The 18055-nt window shown below is 38.9% G+C and overlaps 2 protein-coding genes across 3 annotated transcripts in view; both read left to right on the top strand.

Moving 5' to 3' along the window:
- Positions 1-18055, top strand: part of LOC150087071 (plasminogen receptor (KT)) — a 181688-nt gene that overhangs the window by 32528 nt on the left and 131105 nt on the right. For both annotated transcript variants that reach the window (XM_090371794.1, XM_090371795.1), the window contains exon 2: positions 14288-14377. In XM_090371794.1, the coding sequence (XP_090227920.1) occupies positions 14297-14377 (81 nt within the window). In that variant the 5' untranslated portion in view covers positions 14288-14296. The remainder of the gene's footprint in view (positions 1-14287; positions 14378-18055) is intronic.
- Positions 7979-11564, top strand: LOC150087072 (uncharacterized). Its single transcript, XM_090372364.1, has 2 exons — positions 7979-8662; positions 11517-11564. The coding sequence occupies exons 1-2, from the start codon at positions 7979-7981 to the stop codon at positions 11562-11564; spliced, it is 732 nt and encodes a 243-aa protein (XP_090228490.1).

Below are 18055 nucleotides of genomic sequence, written 5' to 3'. Positions count from 1 at the left end.
CAAAGCTCGCAACAATTGTAAAGCAGTTATTAATCAGTCCAAACTAGAGTTTGAACAGGCTAAGGGTAGAAAACTTGCTTCTTGCCCCAATGGTAGCTGAGCATTCTGGTCTCTTGCCAAAGCTATTGACCGCAACTTTTGCCCATCTCTGCTCCCACCCCTGTCCAAACCAGATGGTTCTGTTGTCACTTCAGCCAAGGATAAAGCTGACCTGCTAGCATCCCATTTTTCTTCCAACTCATGTGTGGCGCCTCCGTAGCCAATGGTAGCTGAGCATTCTGGTCTCTTGCCAAAGCTATTGACCGCAACTTTTGCCCATCTCTGCTCCCACCCCTGTCCAAACCAGATGGTTCTGTTGTCACTTCAGCCAAGGATAAAGCTGACCTGCTAGCATCCCATTTTTCTTCCAACTCATGTGTGGCGCCTCCGTAGCCAGGTGGGAAGGAGCAGCAGTGCTAAAACACGCTTCTTGATTAGACCGGGGTTCGAGCCCGTCACCACCAAATACGGAGGATGCGGAAAGGTCAGGGAATGACCACCGCATATTCCCTGATCAATATGGCCTTAGTTGCTAATGCTCCTAAAAAACCAATCAACAACAACACCAACTCATGTATTAATGATCTTGGTAAAACACCTCCCACCATTCCCAACACGCTCCATTCAATGCCTCCTGTGGTCTTCCATCAAAAGGATGCCAGAAAGATTTTGACAAATCTTGATGCTAAGAAAGCTCCAGGTCCCGATGGTATTTCTCCACTTGTTCTCAAAACCTGAACTTACTTCTATTCTTTGCCGCCTTTTTTCACTTTCTTATTCCAAAGGTGTTTTTCCTTGTGTTTGGAAATTTGCTCATATCCAGCCAGTTCCTAAAAAGGGTGACAAATCCCTCCCATCCAATTATCGTCTCATTGCAATTACTTCTACTCTTTCTAAAGTAATGGAGAAATCAATTAACCACCAACTCTTAAACTATCTAGAAACCTTCCATCTGATCAATGATCGCCAGTATGGATTCCGTCAGTGCCGATCCACTGGTTATGTTCTGTCTTATGTTACTCATTTATGGACTAATTCAATGGAAAGGTTCTGTGAAACACAAGTAGTTGCTCTTGACATCTCAAAGGCTTTCGATCGTGTTTGGCATAAAGGTCTTCTAAACAAGCTTCCATCTAATGGTTTGCCAACTGTTTTTAGTAATTGGTTATCCAATTTTCTCTCTGATCGCTCACTGAGGGTGATGGTAGATGGCTCTCTGTCTTCTAACTTCTTCACTAATGCCGGTGTCCCCCAAGGTTCAGTTCTTTCCCCCACTCTTTTCCTCTTGTATATTAATGACCTTCTTCCATTGACTGGAAATCCTATCCATAATTTTGCCGATGATAGCACATTGTATTCCACTTTCCATTTTGAGAAACCTTGTCCTGCTCAATGAGCTTGAACTTCTCGAACATCTGCTACCAATTCCTTAAATGCCAATCTTCAGATAATTCTCCAGTGGGGCAAAGACAACTTAGTTGATTTCAACCCTTCTAAAACTCAGTCTTGTCTTATATCTCGCAAAAAGGATTCTTCTGCTCCTATGCTTATCTTTAGTGACACTCCGATTTCTAGGCAAAATGATATATCTGTTTTGGGGATTACCCTGACTTCTAATCTCTCTTGGCACAAGCACATTACAAATATTGCTTCCTCTGCATCTAAAAAACTTGGTTTTCTCTTTCGCTCTCGGCGTTACTTTTCTTCCAAACAGCTGCTCACTCTGTATAAATCGCAAATCCCCCCTGCCATGGAATATTGTTCCCACATCTGGGGTGGTGCCCCCAAAACCTCTCTCAGGCTTCTTGATTCCATTCAGAAGAGGGCAGTTAGGTTAATTAATGATTCATCTCTAACAGAGAGTCTCCACTCGCTGTCTCATAGACATGCTGTTTCTGCTGCATGCCTCTTCTACAGATACTTCCATGGGCACTGTTCTTCTGAATTGTCTTCTATAATTCCCGCTCTCTCTTTCAAAACACGTGCCACCACCAGCCAACATCCATTTACTGTCCAACTTTTCATCTTTCTCATTTATTCATTCAACTGCCGTTTTCTGGAACAACCTTCCTTCATACGTATTTCCTGAAAATTACAGTCTACAGGAGTTCAAGTCCAATGTCAACAAATATACAAATATCTTCTTTTGTCTTCTCAACTTCCAACCCAAGCACGGTACTAAGTACTATAGGTTCTAATACCTCTCGTGTTTGGGGTTTCCATAAAAAAAAAAAAATAACATAACAGAAAATGTAGGAAAAAATCACAAAAATGGTATAAAATGTCAGAAAAAACTATAAAACCAGAATGAGAGCAGAGTGAATGAAAATTATGAGTGGATGAAATTGCCTGTCTTCCCCATCCCTCCCTGGATAGGTGATGGGCAGAGGGCCATACTGGCCACCTGCCTATACAAACAGACATGCCAGTGCTAGTTAGCCAGCATGGTGTGGGATGCTGACACTGACCAACTGGGCCATTGTTGGGGTAGAGTACCAACGCAAGTGCCCCAACATAGGGACCCTTTTCCCTGTCATCCTTCATTTTTACCACCCATATTGGTGGTATAAATTGGAGGATGCCGCCCCGCCAACCTGGGTGGCCATCCTCCCCTTTGCCTGTTGGATAACTGCACTGCCATCTATCACTCCCACTCCTGGTGCAGGATGGGCATTCTTCCTTGGAGACCTCTTCTGTCTCCCCCTTTGATCCATTCAGCTGCCTTAACTGCTGGGCCTCCCTTCGTCTCTGCCACTTTAATCCTCTCCCACTTCTTGTCTTCCCACTACCACATTCAATCTTTTTTTTTATTAGTTTTATTGGACTCTCCCTGTCTGTAGCTTTGGCCACCACAGGGTTTGTCCAGTCAGTGCTTTCATACTGCCTATTGCCTGGCCCACCTCCTTTTGGTGCTGGATGGCAAACTAGAGGTTTTTGTGTGAAAACACAGGCTCCTAGGCTAAAAGGCTGGATAAACAACACCACCAACAACCTTACACTAATACTATGCGAATACTCACTAACCTACATAAATCTGGCCTTTGCGGAGTTTTGTATTCATCACATTGTCTGACACGGAGTTGGGGGGAACCCCTGGAGCTGTATTACAATTAACACTATACACTATATGCCTCTACTCTGCCAGATAGTGACTGGAAGGAGTCCGAGTAGTGTGTATGCGGGGGGGGGGGCATTGTTGAGGCTACATTACATCAAGGAGCTGGGTATATTCTTACCATGTGTACTCCATATCCAAAATTTTTTTATTTCATACAGCATGTCTTACCACCTTTTCTTACTACCAAATAGACCAGTGGTTCCAACTAGTGGTTTGTGAACCCCTGGGGGTTCGCAAAAGTGTTCCAGGGGGTTCACACTAAAAATTCTGTAATGCTGTCTGCTTAGATTTACATAGGTATATTTTTCCAAAGTACAAAATAGTTAAATATTAATTTATGCAGTTTGGTAAAAAATTTATATTCAGTTGTGGTTTGGGTTATGTGCCCTTACATAGCGAGCATGCACGACAGGATGTTAGTGGAGGGATTGAGTGCGAATGTGCCAATATATATCGCTCCATTCAGTTGTGGTAAAAGGGTTATAAAAATTATAACTAATAATAAATAAAGATAGAGTAAAGTAAAATTAAATTAAATAGAAATTAAAGAATTGCCAACGAAAGAAAGCACATCTCCTACAATTCCTTATAATTAGTTTACTATCTTGCAGTATATCTTGTAAAATAAATATATTTCCCATAAAAAAATTTTTTTTCATTCTGAAAGACTATTGTTATGCATAGGTACTTAATAATAATTTTATACTCTTATGCAGTATTGCGTAATAAAACATAGTACTGGAAATATTTTATAATAAAAATTCAGAACTATTATGTGTTTTCAGAGAATATAGGCTTAGTGGTTCACGATAAAAATATGTTGAAAAGGGTTCGCGAGTCAAAAAAGGTTGGGAATAGCTGGAATACACCATGAATTTCCAAACTAATTGAGCAGCTTATCTGCGAAAAGATCTCAACCACCCAAACACTTCCTTGTTCATTTCACAAATATACGTGGTCTCAGTTCTAATTTCAGTGATTTCGACTTACAGTCTGCCAAACCCCATGCACTTTTTCTGACAGAATCTTTTCTAATCACATGGACCCAGCTGGTTGAGAAGCTGAGCCTTTTGCAATTACTAATGACCTCACACAGATTGTTCATTTACCTACCAGAATACCAGACAATCCTAACCATGCAGCCACCATGCTTGATCTTTTTCTCATGTATGACTCTTCTAAGTACACGGGTGAAGTGAGTGGTCCTTTAGGCATGTCAGATCACAACTTGTTGATTGTCTTTTCTCCAACGGAGCCTTTATCTCATGGCTATTCCCAACCTCTTGTTGTTTGGCATTACAAGAATGCAAAATGGGATGACCTACAAGATTTCTTTTCTTCTTTTCCTTGGTCGGATTACTGTTTCAAAACTGATGTCAACATTTGCTCAGATTGTGTCAGTGAATTATTCTTGTAGGAATGAAATCCTTTATTCCTCACTCCACTTCTAAACCTTGATTTTCCAATAAATGTGCTAAAGCTGTTCAAGAGAAGAATGTTGCATATTGTAATTGGCATGTTTCTAAATCTTCAGTTTCATATTTTGGCTAGACCAAATCTTGCAACAATTGTAAAGCAGTTATTAATCAGTCCAAACTAGATTTCGAACAGGCTAAGAGTTAAACTTGCTTCTTGTCCAAATGGCAGCCAAGCGTACTGGCCTCTTGCCAAAACTATTGGCTCCAACTTTTGCCTATTTCTGTTCCCACCTCTGTCAAAACTAGATGGTTTCGTTGTTACTTCAGCCAAGGATAAAGCTGGTCTGCTAGCTCCCTATTTTCCTTACAACTCATGTACTAATGATTTTGGTAAACGACCTCCCACCATTCCCAGTATTTCCATTCACTGCATCTGTGGTCTTCTGTCAAAAGAATGTCAGAAGGGTTTTGACGAATGTTGATGCTAAGAAAGCTCCAAGTTCTGAAGGTATTTCTCCACTTGTTCTCAAAACCCATGATCCCTAACTTATTCCTGTACTGTGTTGCCTCTTTTCATATTCTTATTCCAAAGCTGTTTATCCTTGTGCTTGGAAATATGCTCATATCCAGCCAGTTCTTAAAAAGGGTAACAAATTCCTCTCAACCAATTATCGTCCCATTGCAATTACTTCTACTAATTCTAAAGTAATAGAGAAATCAATTAACCGCCAACTCTTAAACTATATAGAAAACTTCAATCTGATCAACAATCACCAGTATGGATTCCATCAGCTTCAATCCAGTGATATTCTGTTACCCATCTATGGACAAATTCAGTGAAACAGTTTGGTGGAACTGAAGCGTTTGCTCTTAACATTTCAAAGGCTTTTAATCATGTTTGGCATAAAAGTCTTCTAAATAAGCTTCCATCCAATGGTTTCTAACTGTTTTTTGCAATTGGATATCTAGTTTTCTCTAACTGCTCATTGCACGTGATGGTGGATGTCTCTCTGTCTTCTAACTTCTTCAGTAATGCTGGTGTTCCGCAAGGTTCAGTTCTTTTTCACACTCTTTTCCTCTTGTATATTAATGACCTTCTTCCATTGACTGGAAATCATGTCCATAGTTTTGCTGATGATAACATTGCATTCCACCTTCCAGTTTGAGAAACCTTGCCCTGCACAAACAGCTTCAACTTCTTGAATATTCACTACCAATTCCTTAAATGTTGATCTCCAGGTAATTCTCCAGTGGAGCAAATATAACTTAGTTGATTTCAATCCTTCTAAAACTCAGTCCTGTTTTATATCTCAAAAAAATGATTCTTCTGCTCCTATACTTATCTTCGATGACACCATGATTTCTAGGCAAGATCACATTTCTGTATTGGGGATTATCCAGACTTCTAATCTCTCTCTTGGCATAAGCCTATTACAAATATTGCTTCTTCTGCAACTAAAAAACTGGATTTTCTCTTTCGCTCTTGCCATTACTTCACTTCCAAACAGCTGTTCACGCTGTACAAATCGAAAATCCATCCTATACTATGATTTTTTAGCATTTCTCACCAACCATTGAAGTAAAAACGAAAACCAAAATCTTAAAAAGCATTATATTTGAATTTACAGTAGATCAAACAAAATAAATGTGATTATACAAATAAAATGTTGCTGATAATAAAATACTGAATTAAGATAGAATAAAACAAATGTAGTTTACAGTGAATGTACAAATAAAATGATAATAAAATACTGAATTAAAATGCAATAAAATATACTAGATTAAAAGCGCTAAAATAACTGAAGCTTTCAAAGGCTTCTGCCTTCTTTCTCAACAGTGCACTTCTATTCTGCAGTGCCTCATTATATACCAGCAGGTTCACGGTGCATTTCACTTAAACGTGTACTGTTCCTGTACATGTTGGAACCGGAAGCGGCTTGGCAGCGTTCCAGGCGAAAACGTTCATCCCCTCCAAGAATTACCGCCTCAAAGAGGGGATGAATACCCCTGTCTCTATTTATATTATTCCCAATAGAACTGATTCGTAGGCTCTCGAGCCACTTGTGGTCCCAAAATCTATGCGCCCGATCAGTGATGACTGCTTCATCCGGGGAGATATGATGTTGCTTCTCCCAAAAATGTTCAGCTACGGCGGATTTACCATAATCCGCATTTCTTATCGCGTTTGTGTGCTCCCCCAGACAATCTTTGAGGCGTCGTTTTGTTTCCCCCACATAACACTCCCCACAATCCAGGCACTTGATGCTATATACAACCCCACTTATATTTTCTTGTGAGATGGGGGTCTTTCACCTGTGACACGACCGTGTGCAGCTTCCGACCTGGGAGCTGCACACAGCACGTCTGGTAATTCCTTAGTATACGAGCTATACGCTTGATTAAACCCGGATAGTAGGGAACGTATGTGGTGGCCACCGGTGTGAAGGACTGACATCTGCTCTGCCCTCCACTAATGTATTTCTCTATGATCCTCTGGGGGTACCCACACTTCAAAAGATCCACTGTAACACGCTCATACTCTATTTTTCTGTCCTCCGAGGTACTACAATGCGATTTTGCCCTATCTACTAGTGCTCTTATCACACTGTTCTTGTGATGGTTGGCCTGAGCTGAGTTGTAATGTGAGTATTGGCCTTTGCACATAGATTTTCTAAACACTTTTGTTTTCAAACACTGGCCTTCTCTACAGATCAACACATCCAGGAACGGCAAAACCCCTCCTTCTTCTACCTCAAAGGTGAATTGTATGGATGGGGAGAAGCTGTTAAGAAAATTCAACGTCTCATCTTCACTCCCTTTCCGAATAATTGAAAACGTATCATCAATGTATCTTTTCCACGGACGCATAGGGAGAACCATATCATTGAATAATCTAGCCTTGAGCTCCTCCATAGCTAAATTAGCTATAATCGCACTGATGGGGTTAACGGTGCCGCACCATGGCGGCACCATTAACCTGCTTGTACATAGTGTTACAGAACACCATAGTGGTGCTTGAAAGACATAACTCTATTCCCTTACATATATCCTCTAGGCTTAATTGTGTCCTACTATTCAAGGTGGTGTCTCTCTGTAAGGCCATGTACGCACAACGTACCCCCATGGTCAATTGGAATGACGTAAACAGAGGTGTTTACAAGATAAGTGAGAGGGTGATCTCGATGCATTTGTCATTCATGATTAGTGTGGTATCGACGAAAGCAAAACGGATTTCTGACATTTACAGACAAAGGCAAATGAGTAAGTTCAATAGACTTAAGAAACAAGCCATGACCAGGGGTAATAGTGATAATAATACTAACAGCAACTTTATCGTTAATATAAGTAGTAAGCAATTGACTGAAGATCAGATAGAAGTCTTAAATTTAGGACTAAGTTTGCTATGATTCCACCCAAAGTACCCATAGCAGAAATAGCTATGGGCGTTGAGAGAGCGGTAAATAGGTTACCTGTGTGCATGGCCAACGAAATTCGTGTAAAGACAGCAGCTATTCTAAGTCAAGCTAAGAAAGCTCCCCCTAATCTTAATACAGAGCAAAGACTAGCACTGAAGAGCCTCAAGCAAGAAGATAGTGTAGTGGTCCTACCGGCTGATAAAGGAAGAGTAACGGTGGTTTTGGATAAAGAGGCATATGTAAATAAAGCATTAGACTTGTTGAATGATCAAACAACCTATAAGATCATTCATAAAAATCCATTGTTGAACCTAGAACGTCAAGTTAATAGAATGGTGCAGAACTGGATGAAGTCTAACAAGATTTTCAAGGAGCGGTATTGGTCGTTACATGCAACAGGAAGCCAGATACCGAGATTTTACGGCTTGCCAAAAGTACACAAAGTGGGCGTGCCACTCAGACCTATAGTTTCGTTTATAGGCAGCCCCACGTATGCGCTATCTGGTTTCCTGGCCAAACTGCTGTCACCATTAGTAGGGCTTTCTGAGCATAGTATCAGAGACAGCAAGGAGTTTGCACAATTTATAAGAGGACAATGCATAGAAGAAAATGAAATTATGGTATCCTTCGACGTGACATCTCTGTTTACGTGCATTCCAATTGACCATGGGGTACATTGTGCGTACATGGCCTTACAGAGAGACACCACCTTGAATAGTAAGACACAATTAAGCCTAGAGGATATATGTAAGGGAATAGAGTTATGTCTTTCAAGCACCACTATGGTGTTCTGTAACACCATGTACAAGCAGGTTAATGGTGCAGCCATGGGTTCCCCCATCAGTGCGATCATAGCTAATTTAGCTATGGAGGAGCTCAAGGCTAGATTATTCAATGATATGGTTCTCCCTATGCGTCCGTGGAAAAGATACATTGATGATACGTTTTCAATTATTCGGAAAGGGAGTGAAGATGAGACGTTGAATTTTCTTAACAGCTTCTCCCCGTTCATACAATTCACCTCTGAGGTAGAAGAAGGAGGGGTTTTGCCGTTCCTGGATGTGTTGATCTGTAGAGAAGGCCAGTGTTTGAAAACAAAAGTGTTTAGAAAACCTATGTGCAAAGGCCAATACTCACATTACAACTCAGCTCAGGCCAACCATCACAGGAACAGTGTGATAAGAGCACTAGTAGATAGGGCAAAATCGCATTGTAGTACCTCAGAGGACAGAAAAATAGAGTATGAGCGTGTTATGGCAGATCTTTTGAAGTGTGGGTACCCCCAGAGGATCATAGAGAAATACATTAGTGGAGGGCAGAGCAGATGTGAGTCCTTCACACCGATGGCCACTGCATACGTTCCCTACTATCCGGGTTTAACCGAGCGTATAGCTCGTATACTAAGGAATTACCAGACGCGCTGTGTGCAGCTCCCAGGTCGGAAGCTGCACACGGTCGTGTCACAGGTGAAAGACCCCATCTCACAAGAAAATATAAGTGGGGTCGTATATAGCATCAAGTGCCCGGATTGTGGGGAGTGTTATGTGGGGGAAACAAAACGACGCCTCAAAGATCGTCTGGGGGAGCACACAAATGCGATAAGAAATGCGGATTATGGTAAATCCGCCGTAGCTGAACATTTTTGGGAGAAGCAACATATCTCCCCAGATGAAGCAGTCATCACTGATCGGGCACATAGATTTTGGGACCGTAAGTGGCTCGAGAGCCTACGAATTAGTTCTATTGGGAATAATATAAATAGAGACAGGGGTATTCATCCCCTCTTTGAGGCAGATCCTTGTAGGGGATGAACGTTTAAGTGAGATGCACCATGAACCTGCTGGTATATAATGAGGCACCGCAGAATAGAAGTGCACTGTTGAGAAAGAAGGCAGAAGCCTTTGAAAGCTTCAGTTATTTTAGCGCTTTTAATCTAGTATATTTTATTGCATTTTAATTCAGTATTTTATTATCATTTTATTTGTACATTCACTGTAAACTACATTTGTTTTATTCTATCTTAATTCAGTATTTTATTATCAGTAACATTTTATTTGTATAATCGCATTTATTTTGTTTGATCTACTGTAAATTTATTGTAAATTCAAATATAAAGCTTTTTAAGATTTTGGTTTTCGTTTTTACTTCAATGGTTGGTGAGAAACGCTAAAAAATCATAGTATGAATATACCCAACCCCAGAGGCCTATTTGAAGAATCCATCCTATCATGGAATAATGTTCCTACATCTGGGATGGGACCCCCAAAACCTCTCTGAGACTTCTAGATTCTATTCAGAAGAGGGCAGTTAGGCTAATTAATGACTCATCTCTAACAGCGTCTCTCCACTTTCTGTCTCATAGAAGTTCTGTTTCGGCTGCATGCCTCTTCTATAGATACTTCCATGGGCACTGTTCTTCTGAATTGGCCTCTATAATTCCCGCTCTCTCCTTTAAAGCAGTACAAATATGTGCTGCAAGCAAACAATCAACATCTTTTTTGCTGTTCGAATTCAAACTTATAGAACCAACTTTTTTTCTTCCTTATTTATTCATTTAACTTCTGTTTTCTAGAACTACCTTCCTTCATATGTTTTTCCTGAAAATTAGAATCTACGGAAGTTCAAGTCTAATGTCAGCAAATATCTTCTCTCATTTTCTCATTGTCCAGCCCATGCATGGTACTAAATCCTGTGGGTTCTAATACTTGTTTGGGTTTTCATTAAAAAAAAAAAAAATCAATTTGTCCCTGGAGAGATTGTGCAAAGCTCTTGGGGTAGAATTTTTCTCAGTGTGGTCTGTGCTTGTTAAAAGAAGAGATTGCTTGCACAGGGATGGGATACACTTAAATAGAGTGCAAGAATATTTCTGATGGTATAGAGGTAGTGTTAGGTAAGTCGGAAAACTGCTGCCTTGGGGGATACACAGATTACTAGATTAACAGTAGCTACAAGCAGAGGTGAAAGTGATTCTTGCACTGCTTCTATTGGAACGAGTAGCAGCCTGGAAAGCAATGTGCTAGGGATTTCAAGAACTTCTTGGAGTCATCATGGAACAAGTAAATACATGGGCTGTGTTCAGGTAACTAAGTGTAAGAACATAGGCATGTATGCTTGCATGTACACCAATTCTAGGAGTATAGTAAATAAATTCGATGAATATGAAGTGCTGGTCAAGACATCAAAGGCAGATATTGCTGGGATATCAGAGATATTGTATCACACAGATATAAGGAATGCAGAATTTGAATTTAGAGAGTACAATGTGTATAAAAATGACAGACAGGACAGGAAGGGAGGAAGAGTTATGCTATTAGTTAAGAAACATAAAATCTAAGGCAGTGTATCCAATTGACATGGCCAGTGCAATGTTGAGTCACTTTGGTGTCACATAAGCACTGGGAAAGCAAAAATGAGAGTAGGTGTGTGTTATAGTCCTAATCACTCTGATTACAACAAACAACTGTTCACAGAAATATTGTGCCAGTAAATCAGAATGTCTTATAATGGGAGATTTTTACTTTTCAGATATCAATTGGAGCTTGTTGGGTTGGTCATTTGTTGGATGACTCGTAATTTGTTGGATGATTGTTTTCTACAACAGCATGTTTGAGAGGCAACCAGAGGGAGTAATGCTCTTGATCTGATTATCAGCAGCGATAATTCATGCATTAAGAATCTGCAGATAAAGGAACCACTAGGTGGCAATTATCACAGTATATTTATGTGGGATTTATTTAAAGATGGAATTGAAGAAATTAATCGTAGAAGTTACTAGGCTTTCATACTAACTAATAAACGCTGCTTAAGGTTATGGCTTAAATGAATGTCTGATGAATTAATGAGACTTGTGGGAGAGAAGAAAAATGCATGGGATGCATATAAATTATCAGATGACACAAAAGCCTAGGGTAGATATAAGCTGGTCTGTAATCGAGTCGAAAAGGAGATTAGCCGAACGAAGGCTGATTACAAGAAATCTGGCAAAGGATGCAAAGAAAAACAGTAAAGACTTCTTTACTTATGTAAACTTTAGAAGGAAGGGAATGAATAAGATTGGTCCACTTGATATTGATGGTTTGACTGTTGATGATCCTGCTAAGGTAGCTGACAAACTGAATGAGTATTTTTCATCTATGTTCACACATGAGGAATTCTTTGCCAGATTTCTTGTAATCAGCTATATTAAGGGAGGCAGCAAAGGAAATAAGCAAACCCTTAGTCATTATTATGAGAGAATCCTTGGATTAAGGGGAGGTCCCAATGGGCTGGAGATGTACAAATGTATCTCAAATTTGCAATGGGGGATCAAAGGGTGACACGAGTAATTACAGGCCTAATAGTTTAACTTCTGTTCTGGAGAAAATAATAGAGTCACTGGTTAAAGAAGCAATGCAGAATCATCTAGACAAGACTACAGTAATAGTTCAGACTGTGCATGGGTTTGATAAGGGGAAATCTTGCCTTACGAATTTGATTGGTAACTATGATGTGGTCACAAAGGAACTCGATGAAAAAAATAATTTTGATAACATTTTTGGATTTCAGGAAAGCTTTTGACACTGTTGCACATAAAAAAAACTTCTGTACAAACTATAATAGTATAGCATGAAGGGGGAAGTTGCTGCTATGGATAAATGGCTGGTTGAGTTGTGTGGGAGAAGACAGAGTGGCATTCAATGGACACTGCTCTTCCTGGACTAATGTTATTAGTGGCATTCTCCAGGATTCAATGTTGGGCCCATTGTTGTTTTGTATATTTATCAATGAATTTATGAAGGTATATCAGGCGTAATATCAAAGTTTGTGGATGATACAAAGGTTGGCAGGGTTGTTGATGACAGTAATGATGGTACACTGGTGAGACATGATTTAGAAAAGTTGAGTAGATGGGCTGAGAGATGGCAACTGAAGTTTATCATTGACAAATGCAGATTACTGCGTATGGGTAGCAGTAACCCCAGAGCAATGTACCAACTGTATGGTAATCAGAATTCTCTACGATCTAAAATGTTCATAAATAATATTAGCAGCACAGAATAAACCAGACAAACTACACCCAGAGTAGTGGAGAATGAAAATGACCTGGATCTTTTTCATTCTCCATTAATTGTGCAGTCAGATAGAAATTTTTTCACCAGTGTAGACAGGCTGTCAGAGCAGCTCATGGGGGTTTTGTCAATGATATACAGGAACTTCGCAAGCAAGGATAAGGAGGTGATTATCTCCTTGTATAAGGCAATAGTCAGGCCACACCTTGAATGCTGCATACATGTTTGGAGGCCTCATTTTAGGAGATAGAGCTGCTGGAACGAGTACAGAGAAGGGTAGTGAAATTTTTGAGGGGAACAAAAAGGTGCTCTTACCAAGAAAGGCTTAAGTTCTGAAAATTGCAGCATCTGGAGACTAGGCACCTGTAAGGTGATCTGATTGAGGTGAATAAGGCTTTGAATAAGCTCAGTTCTGGTGGGATTCCTCCTCTTTCTCAGAATTACACACTTGAGGGGGCATAAATTCAAATTGATGAAAGTCAGTTGCAGAATAGAAGTGTGGAAATTTGACTTTATCCAGCGAGTGGTTGATTGTTGGAAGAAACTTCCATCTGTCATTGTGGAAGTTGATAGCTTAAATAGATTCAAGGAAGAACTGGACAAACTTTTGTTGCAACAGTTTTTTTTGGCTGAAGCTGTATAAGCTTACTTTCTTGTATTATATGACACTACTAATGGTAATGCTAATATTCTGCCAGGTTTTTTTAAAACTGGTGTTACTTATGCTGCCTTGCATTATTGCTACCGTCTGTGTAATTAACACCTGGGCTGTTCTTTTACACCATGATTGAAAAGATTCCATTTGGAACAGGATCATCCTAGGTAATTTTTTTCTTGGATGAGAGTTGTATGCTTCTGCTTCTAAAAGATGTTTTCATTCTGTAAACTGACCATAGAATATATGCAATTTACATACATGATATACTGATATCCCATGACCTTATTTGCTTTTCTAACTTTTTCTAAAAAGGATGTAACCCAATTATTTTGCCAGTCAAATACTAAATGGATATATAACAACTGAGTATATGGTTACCTTCTTTGAATAATGACGTATTGTCTAGATTTAAAAATTACTGCCAAAACTATGTCCCATATCTTAATTCACATTAAAGCCATAACATTTTTGCTCTTTTGTCATTAAGGATTATTATTCAGTATGAGCTGACATGATTTTTGAAATAGAATTTTAAAGTTTAAATGATTGTGATATATTCTGATATAGTATAATTTATATAAAATAAATAGCTCTTCCATATGGGGTTCTTTATGAGCAAGACATTAGAAGACAACATGAAAAAGAATCAAGACTTTATGATGCAGCTACACAGAGTTCAGGTGGGATTTTAATATTTCATCCTAAGACTTATTATAAATCCATTCACTGAAGATTTTCTTCTGATAAATTTAATTTTAACTGTAGAATACTAATCACTTATAAAAATTTCAGTTAACAGATAAAAAAAATCTTTTTGGCATATATTTCAGTTTTATGTGCTAGATAGCATTGCTATTTTAGGTAATCCAGTTCTGTACTGTACTTATTTAGTATTTTGATTGCCATAAATCCCCTCAATCCCATCGGCATTGAGGATGCTCAATGCCGATGGGATTCTTCTTCTTGCTCAGAATAATCACCTGAGAGGGCATAAATTCAAATTGAGGAAAGACAGATGTAAGATAGATGTGCAGAAATTTGCCTTTAGCCAGCGGTTAGTTGGTTGGTGGAACAGACTTCCATCACTTGTTGTTGAAGTTGATAGCCTAAACAAATTTAAGGCTCAGCTGGACAGGTATTTCGAACGAATGGAGGGGTGAAATGGGAGTGGTGTTTTTTTTTTTTTTTTTGGCTGATGCTGAATAAGCTTGCTTTCTTGCATCATATGCCTCTACTAATGCTAATGCATCTAACTAATTCAATTCTCTTAAAAATACTAAATAAGTATGATACAGAGTTGAATTACCAAAGTTGTCAATTCTATGAATGTATAGAATTGACAACTTTACTTATATTTGAAAATGTAAATTTCTGAAATATATTTATTGTGAGGATTATCTTAGAAATCTAAGTGCCAAACTAACTAGTTAGTGCCAAAAATAAACTGCTTCAAAGAAAACTATGCCAGTTTTGTTCTTGTTTATACTCCAGCATGACCACCAGGTCAGTAGAGTCAACAGTAAATTGTGAATACAATTGTTAATCATATTTAGCAGTAATTCAGGCTTGAACCACAGTGCACTGAAAGAGCATGTGCTACTAAACTCTTTCTCTTGACCACTCATCTACATTGTCCAATGCACCTGTGTTGAGGCACCTCCGTAGCCAGGTGGGCAGGAGCAGCAGCAGTGCGTAGCACACGCTTCTTGATTAGACCGGGGTTCGAGCCCGTGACCACCAAATACAGAGGATGCGGAAAGGTCAGGGAATGACCACCACATATCCCCGGAGCAATATAGCCTTAATTGCTAATACTCCTAAAAACCAAATAAGAACAACCTGTGTTGAATGACAGTTGTTTTAGACAAGCATTCCAGGAGGACATTCAATAGTTTGTTTGGCATCACTACATGAAAAAAGTTCAATTGGAAATTTTTTAAATGTTGATATGATTGTGTAAAATTTTTCATTTTTGATTTTCTTTTCTTTTTAATACTTAATTTTAAAATGAAAATAGTGATGCTTATATAGTACTGTTCTTATATATGAACTCCATGTGCTCCTCAGAAGTGGTTTGTAAATTGGGAGTGCTTCTCCCTTGTGTATTTGTATAATGATACAGGCCCTGAACCTGTATAGTTGCATATCCCTTGTTTAGTTTGTGGGAACAAGACATGTAAATATGTATGAATTTACACAGTGTTATAAGAGATGTTCAACTGCCTGCAGTTTTATGCTAAACAGTCTTGAACCTGACAACACATTTTTGGTGAAGTGGTTAAGCATGTCTGCATTTAACTCTGTGATGTCCTTTAGTACTTCAATGCGGTGAAGATTGTTCACATACATCTGCTCTTTGGAATACATGTTAAGAAAACTGCATCTTACATATAACCAGTGGGCCTCTATATCAGTTTTACAAAAATGGAATTCCTAAGGACAGCAAAGAATCAAGACAAATTGGGAGTTACATAATCTATACATCTAAAACCTGTTGACTTCTTCAAATATCTTGAATGTATTATAACTAAGGAAGGACTGGGGAAAGAGGAAGTTAGCACACAAATTCATCAAAGTAGGAAGATTCTTTGTGCCCTCAGTATCATATGGTGGTACAGCAATATTTTCCTTAGAACAAAAAAAAAAAAAAACATATCAGTCAGTGGAATTGGTACTTTTTTTTCAAATGTGGTGTGGACACTGAAAGAAGGGGACAAAAAGAAGCTTAGGGCCTTAGAGATGGACTACCTTTGTCAAAGTGCTCGAGTTGCATGCAGATGAAGATATAGAACAAACTGAAAATAAAGGAGCCTGAGACGGTTTTGAACCTCTTCTATGCATGAATGAAAAGAGATGGCCTAAAATTTTATATGAGTGGATACTGCAAGGGAAGAGAAGATGAGGATGCCCTAGAAAATCATGGAAGGAGGGTACAATATCAGCTATGAGAGAGAGAGAGAGAGAAAGTTGAAGATGCCAAAGTCCGGTGACTTTGGAAAATAAGAATGACAAGGCATTTATCTGTTGTATAAAGTTGAACACAGATAGATATCTGCTCTATAAGATATTCCCACAGAAAAATCAGGATAGGTAAAGTCTGGCGATCATAGTGGAAACAGTCCCTAAAAGACAGTCTTCAAACACAGATATCACTGTCTGCAGATATGTGTGAAATTGCTTTGGCTTGTTGGAAATATCATTCTTGGCATTTGAGCCCAGTCTTTGGTCTAACCTGTCAGATATTTTTAAACATTGCTGGGTGTTGACTGTTTCTGTAATGAAAATAAGACCAGTGATCTGGCAGTGGATTATGGTGCCTCATGTACTGCATGCAAATTTTTGTTGTCCGAGTTCTCATGTTTTGAGTGTAATATACAGTCAGTCCTCGTATAGCACGATAGTTGTGTTCCTAGAAACCCTCGCGCAATGCAAAACCGTGCAATATAAACAACAGGCCCTATGGGAAAAATAGGGTTAGGTGCCGACCACCCAAGATTGAACACACACATTTGTAACCAAAACATTACCAAACACAATAAATAATTGTAATAAAATACGTAAGTATTTTATTACGATTATTTATTATTATATGTAATAAAATACGTAAGCATTTTAATTACTTAAGTATTTTAAGTAATACGTAAGTATTTTATTACGACTATTACGTAATAAAATATTGCTAATGCTTTTGCTTCTATCGTAAGCAAACTTTTTTGTTTGATTTTCTATCCAAACAGATGACAGCCATTCCATCTCTTCCAATTCTTTGTGTCTTAATCTAATGGATTTTAATTACACTTTGAGTTGTTCCTACTATGAAAGTTGTTTTTATTTTCTCTGCATTCTTTCTAATTCTCGGTGTTGCCTCATTTAGGTCTGTAACACGTGCAATATCACATGGTCTTTCATTTCGCTCAAAGCATTTCACAATTTCATATTTTTTCTCTATCGACAGAGGCGGACTGACCATAAGCCTTACCGGGGAAACCCCGTTGGGCCGGAGGCCGGTGTGATTTTGGCCATAAACCACAGTATGAGGCCACTATAAATTTTCCCGGGTAAGAATTTTTGACCCAGTCCGCCTTTGTTTATCGATATTGCTTTTGTTTTTTTTTCTGTGAATCTGCAGTGTCTTCACAAGGATGCTTCCTTTTCACACCTTTTAAGTATTTTACTCATTTTTAGGGAATAAAGCACAATTACAAAATGAGGAGGCATGCTTGATACACATAAACAAAGCTGCGCACGTGTAGCAACTGAATAAACAACACTGTAAAGGCAGAGATACACTATTAACACCTCACATTTTACTAAAGCACATTTCTGGGGGTTACTACCATAAAACAATAAAAACAATT

Source organism: Mastigoproctus giganteus, chromosome 4, assembly GCF_048544385.1.
Source record: "Mastigoproctus giganteus isolate SK-2022 chromosome 4, ASM4854438v1, whole genome shotgun sequence".
Classification (NCBI taxonomy): Eukaryota; Metazoa; Arthropoda; class Arachnida; order Uropygi; family Thelyphonidae; genus Mastigoproctus; species Mastigoproctus giganteus.
The sequence above is the reverse complement of the archived record's forward strand: the minus strand, read 5'-3'. Positions and strand labels throughout refer to the sequence as shown.